This window comes from Plectropomus leopardus, chromosome 2 (assembly GCF_026936395.1).
Source record: "Plectropomus leopardus strain MGB_pleo_1.0 chromosome 2, ASM2693639v1, whole genome shotgun sequence".
Classification (NCBI taxonomy): domain Eukaryota; kingdom Metazoa; phylum Chordata; class Actinopteri; order Perciformes; family Serranidae; genus Plectropomus; species Plectropomus leopardus.
The window spans coordinates 28,272,594-28,288,538 of record NC_142177.1 but is presented as its reverse complement, the minus strand read 5'-3'; the positions used below and the strand labels follow the sequence as shown (position 1 = coordinate 28,288,538).

At 38.0% G+C, this 15,945-nt stretch overlaps 3 protein-coding genes and 1 long non-coding RNA gene across 4 annotated transcripts in view; 2 read left to right on the top strand and 2 right to left on the bottom strand.

The window, feature by feature from the left end:
- Positions 1 to 289: 289 nt before the first annotated feature.
- Positions 290 to 5,495, top strand: LOC121961245 (rho guanine nucleotide exchange factor 19). The gene is made up of 12 exons (XM_042511158.2): positions 290 to 698; positions 777 to 944; positions 1,576 to 1,640; positions 1,732 to 2,030; positions 2,514 to 2,674; positions 2,756 to 2,908; positions 2,991 to 3,120; positions 3,228 to 3,302; positions 3,940 to 4,032; positions 4,140 to 4,288; positions 4,409 to 4,573; positions 5,116 to 5,495. The coding sequence occupies exons 1-12, from the start codon at positions 475 to 477 to the stop codon at positions 5,159 to 5,161; spliced, it is 1,728 nt and encodes a 575-aa protein (XP_042367092.2). The 5' UTR covers positions 290 to 474; the 3' UTR covers positions 5,162 to 5,495.
- cplane2 (ciliogenesis and planar polarity effector 2) lies at positions 4,739 to 8,437 on the bottom strand. Its single transcript, XM_042511170.2, has 5 exons — positions 8,107 to 8,437; positions 6,705 to 6,857; positions 6,506 to 6,630; positions 6,248 to 6,387; positions 4,739 to 6,155 (listed from the first exon to the last, which is right to left on the bottom strand). Exons 1-5 carry the CDS (start codon positions 8,216 to 8,218, stop codon positions 5,933 to 5,935), a joined length of 753 nt encoding a protein of 250 aa, XP_042367104.1. The 5' UTR covers positions 8,219 to 8,437; the 3' UTR covers positions 4,739 to 5,932.
- Positions 8,438 to 8,504: 67 nt separating this feature from the next.
- Positions 8,505 to 15,945, top strand: part of LOC148190229 (uncharacterized) — a 31,765-nt gene continuing 24,324 nt past the window's right edge. Inside the window, exons 1-3 of the long non-coding RNA XR_015779342.1 lie at positions 8,505 to 8,630; positions 11,204 to 11,435; positions 11,557 to 11,676. This is a non-coding gene — a long non-coding RNA (uncharacterized LOC148190229). The remainder of the gene's footprint in view (positions 8,631 to 11,203; positions 11,436 to 11,556; positions 11,677 to 15,945) is intronic.
- On the bottom strand, positions 9,497 to 12,696 carry LOC121961270 (heat shock protein beta-7-like). The gene is made up of 3 exons (XM_042511189.2): positions 11,534 to 12,696; positions 11,237 to 11,370; positions 9,497 to 10,708 (listed from the first exon to the last, which is right to left on the bottom strand). Exons 1-3 carry the CDS (start codon positions 11,610 to 11,612, stop codon positions 10,574 to 10,576), a joined length of 348 nt encoding a protein of 115 aa, XP_042367123.1. The 5' UTR covers positions 11,613 to 12,696; the 3' UTR covers positions 9,497 to 10,573.

The following is a 15,945-nucleotide window of genomic DNA, read 5'->3' as shown; positions in this document are numbered from 1 at the left end:
TGGTCTGCCACCTACTCGTTCCTTTTATTTTCAGTTAACCTGCTTTTTTTCCCGGACTAATCATTTGATCAGAAAATAGTAAAAAAAAAAATCTGAATTGCCCAGAGCTCAAGGTGACGACACATTGTTTGTTTTTTTGTTTTTTAATTTACTATATTTTTTTTAACCAACAGATCATTTAAACACATTACATATCCTACCACAGAGGACCAGCAAAACGCCATTTAAATCTGGCAGAGTATGTACTGAATTGGGACACTAGAGTTCACCAGAGGTTGAAAAAAGAGCCACACCTGGTTTCAGTTTTTGTGATTGCTGCAAAGCTCAACTGCATGACTGAGATCATTAAATCTGAGCAGCTCTGGGGGTAAAGAAGTATGCCTCAGTAGATAAACACATCCAGGATTGCACTTTGGTCAGAGTTTCAAAATAAGGCGTCTCGCTGGCAGAATTGTGTGAGAAAACAGAAGCATTATGGCACAATTTGACTGCACAGATGAAAACTGTTGGAGCAGCAGCATTCTCACCACTCTACACTCCTACTTTGGAGATCCAGTGAATAATCTGATTTCACGAATCCAGGACATGACGACAAGAGATCAGCTTTCATCAGAGTTTTCTTGTCTGGAAAACAATGCAGAGGACACTGGAGGCCTTGATGGGAGCAGTGGCTCCCTGAATGAGCTTGAGGATTGCAGGTAAGGACCACATGGTGCATCTAGAAAACTACAGTAAATTTTGTATGTAGAGTTGTGATGATGAAGTGTCCTTTTTAGTCCTCCCACAGACATATCTTCAGCTCTGAGGTCAGTGGCTTTAATGCGCACATTGGATTTGAAAAAAATGCACTGCTTAAGTGTGCCCAAGCTGTTCCCAGTCCCTCAACCTGAGGAGGACAGTCCAACTCTGTCTCCAGTAGAGGATCAGGATGAAAGTACTGAAGGGTAAGCAAGGCCGTAAATCTTCATACTCTTTTTAATCTTTCTATTTTAACCAGTGGTGGACAAAGTACACTACTCTTTTACCTGAGTCAAAGTATAGATACTCCTGGTAAAATATTACTCCACTTCAAGTGAAAGCTGCTAATTCAAAATATAACTTGAGTTAAACTACTTGCTTTTGAAAATACTTAAGTGTTCAAATAACTTTTTTCTTTTTAATCTCAATGCATTGTTGTAAATTGTCACAATGACTTTACAGATTATGACTGTAAAACTACCCAGTGAATGCACTGACTTGCTTGTAGAACAAGTAGAGTAAAATGCTTTTTGAATAGGCAGCAAACCTACAGAAATGTCTGAAGAAAAACTTGACAAATTGAAAAAAGCACCACAATTGTCATTTCTGTTTTTTCTTTCTTTTTTTAAATTTAACTGTACTCCTTGTTTGTCTCTCTGTTTCATCTAACTGGAGTCAAAAGTACAATATTTGTCATTCAAATGTAGTGGAGTCAAAGTAATAAGTTTCCAAAAAATAATACTCTGGTCCAGACAGTCAAAAACTGTACTTAAGTAAATGTACTTTGTTACCATCCACCACTGCTTTTAACTAAATGTGTCCTGTTTTTAAACCCAGGGCAGCAGATCCAGCTGAGGAGGAAGTGATAAGTTTCACATTCCAGTCAAAGTACATTGATTTCTGTAAGTTTATCTTTCTCTTTGCACTGTCAGTAAATGATCAGTGTAACATTCAGAGCGATGTAACGTCTCCGTCTCTTCCTTTGCTCTGTAGTCCCACTGTATCAGGACTACTGTCTGCAAGAGATCCGAGATGATCTGCACAGACTGAGCAAGAGTTTTGTGTCTGAACTGATCGCGCCTCAGTACCTGCAGGGTCTGCAGTCCCGTCTTGTTGCTCAATGCGGCTCTGAGGCTGCTTCCCCTCAGCTAAACTCTCCTGAGGTGCCTCCGTCCTCGCCTCCACCTCATCCAGTCAGGGTGATTCCAAGTACCCTTTGGCAAGATTTAGTGGAGGTGAAGGCGTCTGGTCTGCTGAGGAGCTTGACAAACAGGGAGATTCGCCTTCAGGAGGTGTGGAAAGCTCTTTCATTGCATGCATTACACTTTATCATAATCAATACGCTGCATTCAGTAACAGAGCCGTTGCTGTTCACTTTTTCAAAAACCTCAAGCCAGTGCCATCTAGCTCTAGTTTTTGAGCTTCCTGAGTAACACTAATGTTAAGATGACTGAAATTGTTTTTTGTCATTGCTAAATGTAATATGGTTTGTGAAAAAAAAACAAGAAAATATAGAAATGTTGGCCCTTTGTATCTGTATCAGTAACAGTAGCTTCTGTTATGAATAAGAAAGGGGTATTTTAAGTTTTTCTTCTTCCTGCCCCCGTTTGTTCACTGAATGTGTAGAGCTATGATGAGAAAAGGTGTATCATGGGTTTTTGGTACTGTATTGGGAATTGCACACTGAAATGGGCAAATAAACTAAACATGAATATTAAATATGCTTATGAGAATGTCTGCCTTAATTCTTGTTCTCTGGTTTTGTTCCCCTGGAGACGATGTTTGAGTTGATCGGCTCTGAAGCGTCATACTTGAGGAGCCTTGGAGTTGCTGTCAATCATTTCTATGCATCCAAGGCGCTGAAAAAGACCCTGAATCAAATGGAGCATCACATTTTGTTTTCCAACATTCGTCGTGTGATGGCAGCCAGTGAAAAGTGAGAGCTCCAAATACCAGCACCTCCATATAATCTGAACTGATTTTTTCTGTGTTTACTCTGAGTTGGTGTCTCTGTCAGGTTTCTAATGGACCTGGAGACTCGACTGGGAGAGAGTGTGTTGATCTCTCAGGTTGGAGACATCGTGCTGCAGCACTGCCCAGAGTTTCACAGCCTCTATGTGCCATACGTGACTAACATGATGTACCAGGAGACTCTCGTCAACCAGCTGCTGTAAGTTCTGTACTTGATGCCACTGCTGATATACTTCACCACACCAGCTCTCATGTGACATTTCATCTCTTCCTCTTTCAAGGCAGCAGAACAGAGACTTTCTGTATTCAATCAAGAAGCTTGAGAGTGACCCAGTGTGTCAAAGACGGAGCCTCAAGTCATTCCTTGTCCTCCCCTTCCAGAGAATTACTCGCATTAAACTCATCCTGGAGGTAGGCATCTGATGGGATCTGAATTATATGCATCCAAATATGTATTAACTTATATGACACGTGTCAGAAGTGAACTAAGGCTCCTGTTGGGTTTTCTTTTATTTCAGAGCATCCTGAAACTGACTGAACCAGGGTCCAACTCAGTTTCAAATCTCAAAAAAGCAATAGAAGCCATCCATGAGGTAATACTGATTCACATTCAAGTGTTCAGCTCTGTCTTGGCAAGACCGCACAGATCTGAATGAAGGGAGCTCAACAAATGAGCAGGAACTTTAATTTCAATGAACAGTGTGTAAGATTTGGGAGGATTTATTGGGGTCCAGCTATGAGGACTGCAGATTGCAACTAGCTGAAACTTCTCCTGGTTCCAATTCCTTCAGTGTTCATTGTTCAGGAAATTTTTACTGGAAACCAAATTACCCACTGAGATCTCATCCTCTCCAAAACAAACAGACCCAGTGATTTAAATGGTGAAAACACTGAATAAAGCAGTTTCATGTTAAAATACCAGTGTTTTTTCAACACACTTGTCAGCAAGGGGGCTACTTACTGCAGTGGTCAACGCGAAAATGTGACTGGCCCTATCTAGAGCCGGTGTTTGGTTTGTCTGCTCTGGGTGGAAACCCATACAGACATGGTTGTGTAACATGGCGCTCTCCTTGGACGAGGACTGGCTCTCTATGTAGATATAACGAAAACATGATTCTTATTTTCAGGTGATTATACACTAATGAAAACATATTTATTATATTATAGTACATAGTACATCGAACTCATCTCTAAAATGTAAAAAATGTCATCACTTTCTGCTCTGACCAGATCGTGGCCGAGTGTGACAAAGGGGTTCAAAAAATGAAACAAATTGAGGAGCTGGTTTGCCTGGAAATGCTGCTGGATTTTGGCAAACTTAAGGTGACACGTTTCTTTTATTCGCACAAAGATTTCGAACATAATTTGTTGCCATCTGCAGGTTTACATAACAAAAGTCTGTCACAAATTCTGCCTCTTCGTCCATCCAGTCAGTCCCTCTGGTTGTAAGCGGGAGGTTTCTGGTGCGCCAGGGTCCCATGAGACAGCTGACTGTGGAGGCCGCTTATAACTCAAGAGTGTCGTTCATCAACATCTACCTGCACCTCTTCAATGACCTATTGATCATCTCCTCGAAAAAGTATTTGACCAGACAACATTATTGCAATATGGGCCAATTACTAATCATTATTTCTTTTAACAGCACACATCCAAATTTCTTATTTGGTGATATTAATTTTCTCTCTGTGCATCACGTCAGGGACCAGAGGTTCAAAGTTGTGGATCACGCTGAATTCCCCACACATGTGCACGTTCAGCATCTGAAGACTGAGGCCCTGGGTCTACCCCCAGACTCCTTCCTGTTGCATCTCTCTCGAAGTCAAACTGGACAACCAACTGCCATGATACTTGTTGCATGCACAAGGTACGAGTGGACCTCTTCAAACCCAGTCTGCAGAATAATTCTTGGTGTTGTACATTTCTGCAAATTACGGATATGCTGAAACTTTTACATTTCTTTACATTTCAATTTCATGTTGTGACAATGCTGTGGTTAATGTGGTTAGGTTTAAGCACAAAAAACACTCAGTCAGGGTTTGGAAAATGTCATGTTCTGGCTTAAAAATACCTGTTTTGGTTGCTAAAGATACAGCTGGAAATGTCCAAATGCTGTTTTAAAAATACCTGCTTTTGTTGTTTGTTGGTCTCAAACAGTGGTCTGCTTTCTGCAGCCATCTCGTCACACACCATCTCCTCTCTCCTCCTGATGAGAAACTCAGCTCACACACATCTGATCTAATTTAAAAAAAGAAAAATTACAAGATGTGTAAGAAATGTACAAAAGTCAAATGTCCTTCTTTTGCAGAAACGTACAATGCCAACACTTTATTTTGGCGACAGTGCTGCACCTTCATGTTTTTGCCAACACATCTGTGATCCCTGTTTTTTTTTTTTTTTTAATTTCAGGTCAGAAAAAGAGGCATGGATGGAGGCACTGTCATCTAAACAGTGATGAAAACATGTTTACTCTGAGATTTTGATTTTATACATCAAACCTGGGTTGTTTTAATTGGCACATTACTAATATATACAGTTTGATTGCTTATATACACATATTGATCTTTGATAGATTTTGATAACTTGTTCATTCTTAAAATTTTTGTAACTTGACGGCACTTAATAATCCTGATGGACGCACTCTAGAGCACCACATGACACTACATTAAGGATTCAAACACACTGAATTTGTCACAGCTCACAGATGCACTGAATGTGAGGGGTTACTTTGTTTTGATTATTGGAAATACATTATTTTAAACTTGTATTAAAATGATTGCTCCTTTTAAGCAATGTGCCCTTTATTTTTTCTAATGAAATAAATCTGACCTTAGATCAGCCTGACACAAAAATGCAAATCAGTAAAAAATCATTGAAAAAGGTGCCCAAAAATAGGTCAGATGCAATACAAAAAAAGAGAAGAGTTATTTCTTACATAAAAGTGAGAAAATGTAAGGCAGCAGCATTATGTGCGGACACTCAGTGGCATGAAGAACATAAATACAAACTTCTACAGGTTAATATTGTGACGCTGGTACTGCTGACAGTGTGATGGGAGAATTTAAGACATTTCAGAATAAAAATTCCATCTTAGATGAAATAGCCTCCTCAGTTGCCTCCCGGGGATCTGAATGTCCTTATAATCAGCAAGTGCAATCCCTCAAAGGCAGACACCTGGGGGTGACCCTCCCTGGACCTCCAGTTCACTTTAGCTGCTTGTCCAGTGTTAAAATACGGTCACTGTGTCCCCCTGTGAATGGTGGCTGGCTGATCCGGCTGTGACGCAGTCCTGATGCCACAGATTCTCCGCCAGGCAGTTGAGTAGGGGGGCTACATCACCCAGCCCGTCACTGACCTCCCCGCCCACACGCAGCACAGGTAAACTCCACGTCTCCTGGAAGTCCCTCACGTCTCTCTCTGCCACATCACAGTGCATGAAAAGGTCAAATCTGGAGGAAACATTAAGGACAAATGTCCATCTTTGTATTGATACAGTTATAGATTTAAGGGTTGTTTTTTCTTAAAGAGCAAAAAAGGATACTTGGTGCCAACTACCAATTTCACAACACGACCCACAGATGTTTCAGTCCACTTAGTAATGTGATTTGACAGATCATCAAAGGACGTCCTGTCAGTGAAGGAGAACAAGAACAGGACAGCATCGACCTGCTCCTTACAGGCCTGGAAAAGACACAGAACAGATTTGACAAAATGTCTGGTACATCATGTTGTGGTTCGAACGTTTGATTTAAAATAATGTGAGCATTGTCCTTTTCTGTTTGTTATATTTTACACATACTGGGAGCAAATGGTCAAATCTGCGCAGAGCGTTCTCTCCGCAGTCCCACAGCTGCAGACGGAAGAAAAGCACTCTGCCGCTTTCCCTCAGCTTCACTGGCCAGTACACCACCGTCGTCTCAATACCTTAAACGGCAAAAGACAAATATGACAAATACATTGTGTAACCCCCAATTGTAAAAATTTAATTCTGGACCCACCTGTGGTTTCATAGTGCATGTTAGGAATATTCAAGCCAGCAAGACGTGCAGTCAGAGCAGTTTTCCCGACTCCACTCTTGCCAGAGATGAAGATCTTATAGTGAACTGTGTCCACAGCTACATGTGGAGGCATCACTGGAGACTCCAACAGGCCTGTAAAACAAATTTTGAAAGGGTCATCTGAATATTTACTTTTGTGTACTGTCTGGTATTCATACTTTCTACAACTGTATGCCTGCTTTTTTGGGTTTTTTTTACAGCAACACTTTTTCTACATAAACCTAAATTGTCCAATGCTTTACTTAACTGTGTGCTGGTCAATGTCGCAGTGTCACCTAAAGGTCTAGTGTGTGGGATTTCAGGGCATCAATAGGCAGAAACTGTATGTAATAATCATAACTATATTCTGAAAATAAGAATTGTTGTGTTTTTGTTACCACTGAATGAGCTGTTTATATCCACAAACAGAGCCGGTCCTCTTCCACAAAGTCCACCAAATTGCTCTACAGTAGCTCAAAAAGGACAAATTGCACACTGGCTCAAGATAAAATCATTTGGGTTTTTGTGTCAACCATCATAGTTAACAGATGTTTCAGCTCTGCAACATCTCTGCTTCATGCCACTTAATCCTACACAATAGACCTTTAAAATTCTGAATATGAATCTGAGTATGTTTATATTCTACATGACAGCATAGAAGTATCTTTCAAGCAATTATATAGAAACCCTGAATGATTTCAAGTCTTAATTATTTTATTTATTAAATATGTCAAATATTTGTCACTTTTAGAAATCTACTGTTAAATATCCAGAGATGAAAAATAAATATTTTATTTTTCAATACAATATTAGGCTGTTTTGGTATTCCATATGTCTTTTTTTAATGATTTCATGTTGATTGTAAAGGAAAACAGTACACTAAGACACTTGAAGTCAATCCTGTAACATGTTTTTTTTTTTAAAAAAAACATTTTTTAACATCATGTTTTATTTCTACATCAACTCAAAGTTATGACACACAAAATGATTTAATTTTATGTTTAAAAATGCTACAAACTCTCATCTAGAAGCCATTCTGTAAAATTAATCATTTAAAAAAAACGTTGTGTCTTTAAAATATTTAATGTGTCTGCTCCACAGACAAAATAGGAAGATATACTTTTTAGAAAGCCTTTATTACACTGACAGTTTATATGTATGATAAGAAATGCGCATTTATCTACTTGCCACGTTGTATGCCTGTTTCCCAATGACAGCCCAAATTATGATGAAATGAGTCTTAAAAATGCTTTTTTGTTGTTGTTGTTGTTTTTTACTGAAATACTTAATAATCAAACCCTGATTACACATGAATGATTGGGTACATTTGAAAAACCAAAATGTTACGATTAATTTGTCATACCGAAGTGTTTGCGCCTCTTCTTGTGTAGTATTTTGCTGAAATAGTCTTTGCTGTCTTTGCTTCGATGCCAGTCAGCCACTACGATTGATCCGGGAGGAAGAACTTGAGCCATGTTGTTCTCGCTAGCTATGCTGCTAAGCTAAAGTTAGCATCACACTGCTATAAGGTCAGTTTTCCATCAAAAAGGCAGACTTTAAAATCCAACTGTAGCGGCAGAGGACCGGACAGTTCTTATCTCGCCATGAAAATCTTTAATACTAACAACTGTAGCTGGTATATTGCATTTTAAACTTCGAAGTGCAGCCTCCTGATAAAAAAAACTTCCGTAAACTAAAACATCCCTTGACAACAGCTTCCTGACGTCACGTCTCCATGGGCGGCATGTCTTGCGTCACTTCCGCCAATCCTCCATTCATGTTATTTTCAGGTGTTTCAAAAAGTCGTCAGTTACGACTTTACTTGGCACTAAACTGTCGTTTTTGGACTTAAACGAAAAGTCCGCATTTAACAAAGCAGTCGCGGCTGTGAGTACACTGATATTAACGCCCACAGGGTTGCAGCAGACCTGTTGGTAACGTTTTATTTAAGTTTAGTGGGCAAACTTTGTGTAAAAAAGGGTAAAGTGAGGTAATTTGGGACACTTTCTGGCGAAAAAAACACCTAAAACTTTGAAGACATACCTTCAGAGTTACTTTTGTAACTTGTTATGGTTCCCTGCTACATCTCTATGAAAAAAAATGTTGTTTTGTAAAATAATATAGAAACTTTGGATGTTCAAACAAGTGGAGAACCCTGGTCTCACTGTGGTGACATGTTTGGGTAAAATAGGACAATTTGTTTAAATGGGGAAATCTTTTTGTCAGTTCATTAATTAATTTATTAAATCATAAGGTAACCTGGGGCTATTTTTATTTCCCTCTCACTGCCTGTTTCCATGGTGCCATATTGTCTTCAATGGACCTGTGTGCATCACAATTATGACTATTTCTGGAGTATTGTGGCTGATATAGCATCATATTTATTATTAAGTGACAAAATTGCAAAAAAAATATCTGAAATATGGCACACAATTGCATAAATCATAATTTTAAGGCACCTGGAAGCCTAAAAACATGATGGTTTCATTTCAGAAAAATGTCCCATCTTCACTTTTTTTGTTGTCTCAATTAACTTGATGCCTCATGTTCTCACTTAAAAAAATCTTCCCCATGAAAAGTTAAGAGTTGTCAAATTTTGATTATAAGTCAAACAGTTAAAAAAGCAACACCCCAGAACCATTATTGTTTTTATTTCCTTATTGTTTTAGCTGGAGAGCTCATATTACTGAAGAATGACAATCAACATGCCACATTTCTTTCCTTGCAAGCTGTGGGATCAGTGGATATTTGACTGTTATGGATATTTGACTCTATGCTCTGCCCCTTCTAGTTTTCTCAAACCAGTAAAAAAATATTGTTTCATGTAAAGCACACTTGTAGCAGAAACTAAAGAATCCAATTGGATATTGGCTGCTGATATTTAAGATGTTATATCTTATTTGTCCTATTTTACCCAACATCCGAAATTACCTTACTTCAGCCTATTGAAACCACCACTTACAGGTTTCTGTGGCATCCGCTGCTGTTTGGCCTCAATTGTCACATCATGTTAACAAGAGTATCATAGATGAGTGGTTTCTATCTGGAGGGTCATGGTCCAAAAGTGAGTGGCGGGTCTGTTCTGAATTAATGACAAATGTGACAAATGACTCTTGAACGTGTCAAGTTTGTAGAAAAACTCACAGACCCACAGACCTTTAATGGCCTCATTTATCATGCCAACCTGTTTTTCAGTACAGCAACTATTTTACTTAGGGACGCATGATATTGGCCAATATCTGATATGCCACTATATAACAACTCATTTGGCTCATCCATCTTTTCGCCACCTAATTATAGAGACCATCAAGTCTCTTCTGTAATGCAATCAACATCATATTATGCATATTCTTATCATGAAGGCCTACAAACAGATAGAGACATAAATAAAATGTTTTCAATGTATATAATATTCATTCATTGTGCAAAATAATAATAGAAAATGTGCTGTACATGTTCATGTTTGTATAACATGCTTTTCTTTGTTTAATTACTAAGTTTTAAGTAAGTTTATTCTTGCAATGTTTCATTTCATTGTGTTCTGAGCCCATATATTCTTTACATTTTGTGAACTGAAATTGAATATGTTCTCATTTATCTAATGTGTGAACCTTGAAAGGAAAAACCTGGACCATGTGGCTGAACTAGTTGTCAGATAATCACGCTTTTTATAAGGCATTTTCAGTGGCGTGAGGTTCGAGTAAAGTTGAAAGGGTTTTTTTTCATATTTCTGTTAGTCCTTGAATGAAGCATTAGTTTGCTTTGCCCACCACCAGAGGTCGCTAAAGTCCAGCAATGAGACCTGACATGCAGAGTGGAGACACTGGGCATTAAGGTATCCTGTGAGCTCTGACCGTCAGGGCCCCGCTGCTCTCCATGCTCATGCTCACAGATGTGGGGTCCACACTCGATGGTAGTTTGCATTGGTGAGAAAAAGTGTTTGTGACCGTGCCATCTTCTGCCAGCTGCATGAGAAAAGCAAAAAATACAAATGAGAACAGAAGAGTTATTGGTGTTGAAAAGTTAAGCTCAAAATTTTGTTTGATTTTATACATTTCTGTCTTAACATTGTAACCAGGGGTGGCAATCAAATTATTACAAAGTCAAAAGATCTCTCAACAAACCGAAAATCCTGTCCCTTTTGTACCGGAGACATTATCATAATAGGCATATCACAGTAGGAAAAGTACAAACAATTGTATAAACAATTAAATAAACAAACTTTGAGATGTTCTGTAATCCAGCTCAAATAATCGATCAGATTTAAGCCATAACTGTATCTTGAGTACTTAATTTTGATTAATTTCTACGCTGATAGTTTTCTTTATTTGTGTAGACTGTTAAGAAAAATCCATGATACAAATTTAAAATACTTACATCCATTAACCTAAAATATGATTCCTCTGCAGCATAATTCAAAACAACCGGCCTCTTAACTGTTTTTCTTTTTCCTATTACAGATTTCCTAAACCAGCCCTGACGTCACGGCTCACCTTCTCAGCGTGCACCTCTATCAAGTTGTTGGAAGATGTGATGATAACATCCTCTGGAGAAAACTCACTCACATCGACTGTGAACTGGAAAATATTTCCAACAAGCTGGATCTTCCCTGTGGGATATGAGTGGCCTGAAACAAAAACAACTCATAAATGTCTATGACTACATGACACACACTAAAAGGCCAGTCATCAGGTCTGTAACATTCACTGATTCTGTTTAAAATCAGGTTAAACCTGTTATATTAAATAGAAAACAGCAAGTAAATATCCGTCAGTTTTTGTTATTCTTACCTGTAAATTTGCTTTCACCACAGGTCTGCTGAGGTGGTGATCCCGAATCTTCAGAGAAAATGCCTCGACCTTTCTCCATACAGACTGCGGACGTGGACTGACTCAGTCGAGGTGGCTGTATCTACTGAATGGATCCAAGAAAGGTCATTTTACCCTCCCCTCTGTCTGATGAAAATGTCCTCATAGGCTTTATATGAGTCTTTTATAGTCCACAGAGTGTGTGTGTGTGTGTGTGTGTGTGTGTGTGTGTGTGTGTGTGTGTGTGTGTGTGTGTGTGTGTGTGTGTGTGTGTGTGTGTGTGTGTGTGTGTGTGTGTGTGTGTGTGTGTGTGTGTGTGTCAGCTGCAGTGGAACATGACACGCATTGTAGATATTCAATGTGTCAGAACGGTTGTTGAACCCGCTGTCAGTGGCTCCAAAATTTTCTAGCCGCACCCCAGACTGGCAGCATGTGAGTCTTTGTGTTTGTGTGAGAAAGGGCGTGGGGCTGTTTCAGTGTAAAGTAATAAGCTATAATTATCAGGTGTGATATTGAATGAACTGCCGTTCACAGTTTTAAGACAATAGAAGTGACAATATGATGCAATAGAGTCGCTTTAAATGAAATGTTTAATGTAAATAAGATTTTAGAGGCTGGATTTAGCTTTAGGGTTTGTCACATAAATGCCACGGTACTAATGAAAGCTCACAGAGCGGGGACTCAACATGTCTGAGTGACTGCGATATGATGGAGCACAGTTGTGTGTAGGTGTGACATTCTGCTCCACGGTGGCAAAGTCACCGAGTTTGATCGTCTCCGTGTGGATGACAGGCGTCACCAAAGCAAGCTCTGTCAGGCTGGAGTACTTTTAAAAGAAAACCAAACTGTTTAGGAGGATAAAAGCTGAAATGTTTTATTTTTATGGGTGTGTTTTTTTTGTGGTGAAGTAAAGCGCGTACTAACTGGACCAAGGTGGTGTCAGAGAAAAGGCCTTTAGCGTCAGATCTTATCATGTCTTGAAAAAAAGAAGTGTTGAGAGCTCTGCGTTGCAGTTTGTGTGAGGATGGTGTCAGCCGAAAACTCATTATATGAAGGCACCTGAGGGATTTTGTTATATCCAGTGGTGGAAGAAGTATTCTGATCCTTTACTTAACTAAAAGTACTAATACCATGGTAAAAAAAAAATAAATTCTGTTACAAGTACAAGTCCTGCACTGAAAATATTAGCCAAGTTTAAAAAACTAAATATTATCAAGAACATGTACTTTAGACATTAAAAGCAAAAGTATGCAATTCATAAAAATCTAAAAACAACTTAAACGACTAAAATGTTTATCAAAAAAAATTGATAGCTATTTAATTTTCTCTCAGTTGTCTGATTGATTAATGGGCCAATTGTTTCAGCTGTACTTAAACTGATTTAACTATATTAACTAATGGATAGTTTAATTTATAACCCAATATCATATTTTATAACATTTTCTTTTTTTTTTAATGCAAAAATCTTAATTTGTAAAGTAACTATTAACTAAAGCTTTCAGAAAAGTGCAGTGAATTAAAAAAATTTTCCACTGAAATGTAGCGGTGAAGAAGTATAAAGTGGCATGAAAAGAATAGACTCTAGTACCACAAATTTATATTTAAGTACCATACTTGAGTAAATGTACTTCATTATATAGCTTAAAACCACTGATGATATGTAGTTTGGGTGAGCAAATATCTGAAAAGTGAGCCAGAAATGTATAAGGCATAGTTTTTTCTCTGATTATTAAGGCTTGAAGTATCTTTCTGTATCATACTTCCTTTCATCTCTGCACAGTTTAATCATCCTCAGTGTTTCCATCACTGTTACCATCCTAGTTTGATGTCATAGTGATGGGAAAAGCTTTTCTCTTCAGAATAACTAAAATCTCTTTATTAGTTCAAGTGAGCTGAGAATTAAGCTTGTTTTCAAACTGAAAGGTGAAGTCCTACGCTGTTATGTACAAAGGGTTCCTGCAGATTCTTTAAAAAGTCTAAAAAGGCATTGAATTAATTAAACTAAAAATAATGCTTTAATTGGTATTAAACTGACTTAAATTAATCCTTCAAAAGACTTAGGAAGTAGGATTTTATGAATTGTTTTATTTTCTGACATTACATTATAAATTCTGAAAATCATTGGTAACTATTTATTTATTTTATTTATTTTTTGGTAAATATTTAATTAAATTCATTTCTTAAACTCTTTATAAGAGGAATCCAGTCAGTGGAATCTCCGATGCAGATTGAAGGAAACAAAATTGTCCCGAAATGCTAAATATTTCCTACTTCTGCTGGTAAATCAGATAATTTTATGATAATACAATATGTAATGTCTTCCCTGTGACTTGTAAAAAGTGTTTTTATTTTTGTTTTTTTTCAAAATTTTAACATATATAATGTAACTTTTTCACTGTACAAAAAATAATGTTTCATAAATACTAAAAAATTTAAAGTCCTTCAATATTGGTTTATAAAGAAATTGGTCTTGAACTTAATTCTGAGTGGCATTAAAAAAGTCTGAAAAGTCTTAAATCTACCTTACCTTAAGCTGCAGGAACCATGTGTACAGCACATATATTTACACCTTATTATTAAATAAAGATAAGATAATCCTTTATTAGTCCTGCAGTGGGGAATTTCTCAATGTTACAGCAACTATGAGGTACGAAGTATAAGCAGCAAAAGAACAATACAATAGTAAAAAAATAATTACAAATATAATAACATAATAAAAAAACAAGGTGCCAAGTATAATTAAAAAAACAAGGTGCAAAAACAGTAACATAAATAAAATAAAATTACAATGTGCCAAAAAAAACAGTCTAAAAAGTATATATAAATATAAGAAATATGTACACTAATTACACATGGAGATAATTAACGTGAAAAATTGCACTTTTGTATAAGTCCAGTTGGTGTGTGTGTGTGTGTGTGTGTGTGTGTGTGTGTGTGTGTGTGTGTGTGTGTGTGTGTGTGTGTGTGTGTGTGTGTGTGTGTGTGTGTGTGTGTGTCTGTCAGTGAGTGTAGCCTACTGGAGTAGCAGCAGTGCTGGTTGTACAGTCTGACAGCAGCAGGAAGGAGGGACCTGCGGTGCCGCTCCTTCACACACTTTGGATGGAGCAGTCTGTCGCTGAAGGAGCTTTCCAGTGCAGTCAGAGTGTCATGCATGGGGTGGGAGTTGTTCTCCAGCAAGGAGGACAGCTTAGTGACTGTCCTCCTTTCTCCCACCACCTGCACTGGATCAAGTGGGCATCCCAGGACAGAGCTGGCCTCCCTCTCATGTCTCTTTGGCATGAGAGGGAGGTAGGTGAACTGAGGCGACAGAGACCCTTTATTAAAATGTATCGTGATGGTTTCTGTCTTGTGACATCTTTAAATTGAATATTTGGGCTATTCCTTTCTTGAGATTTTTTCGGAGGGGCTTTATTATTGACATGAATGACTAAACCATTTGAACCTGGCAGGTGTGTTACTTCTGTGGAAGGAGTGAGTCAGTGAGTCTCTGCACATTCACTTTTAACTGACTGAAATGAGCCGGTTTTAGTTTCAGGAAGTGATTCAGTTCAGTTCGTTCACACAAAAGATGAATGATTATGATGATTATTTTGAACAAAGCATTTGTGAATGATTCAAAACCATGCTAATAGCTGAACATAAGCACAAAGTACAACTGAAGCTGATGGGAATGTCCGTCGTTTTTAAGTAGTCATAAACCAAAGTGTTGACTGAATCTGCACGGTGGTTCTAACAATAATAATCACTTCGGGGTAGACAACTGGCAAATAATTTCAATTGCAGAGGAATGTAAAACTGGCACACCTGTTTACTTTTGTTGTCGTTTTCTCCCATGACTTTTGTGTCTAAAGATATATTGTTAAACATGATGATCCTATCTATCTGAAGTTTTTTGCTTCGCTTATTTTATGTCAAATCGAGGCAGCCGTAGACCAGCAGCTCTTGTGTTCAGGAAAGTAAAGTTAATGTTGTTGTCAATCTGGTAGTTTTGAGATAATGGCCTCAGTTCTCTGGCGGATATTACTGTCTTACAGCAAAGTAAAGTGGTGAAAATATTTTAAATATATCAAACCCTTAAATTGGTGTTAATTTTTTTTTTTAGATGGACCTTTTAAGGTGTCTAATAACTAACCGATTTGGGCAGCATTTTCGTAGTGCCATATTATTTTATGATATGACACAGAAGTTAAACAACATTGTTATTCTGTCAACAGACTGCTTCTCTGGAGTTACATTAGCAGTTTGGGTCCATATTTACTTTCTGTCAGCTGATGTCGCTCACATGCACAACAAAACATTCCACCTTAAGAGAAAGCCAACAGTAGCCTTTCGAGGGTCACAGCGAATTAATCATTTCTTTACTGCTACCTGGTAAAGATGAAAATGTTGCAAAG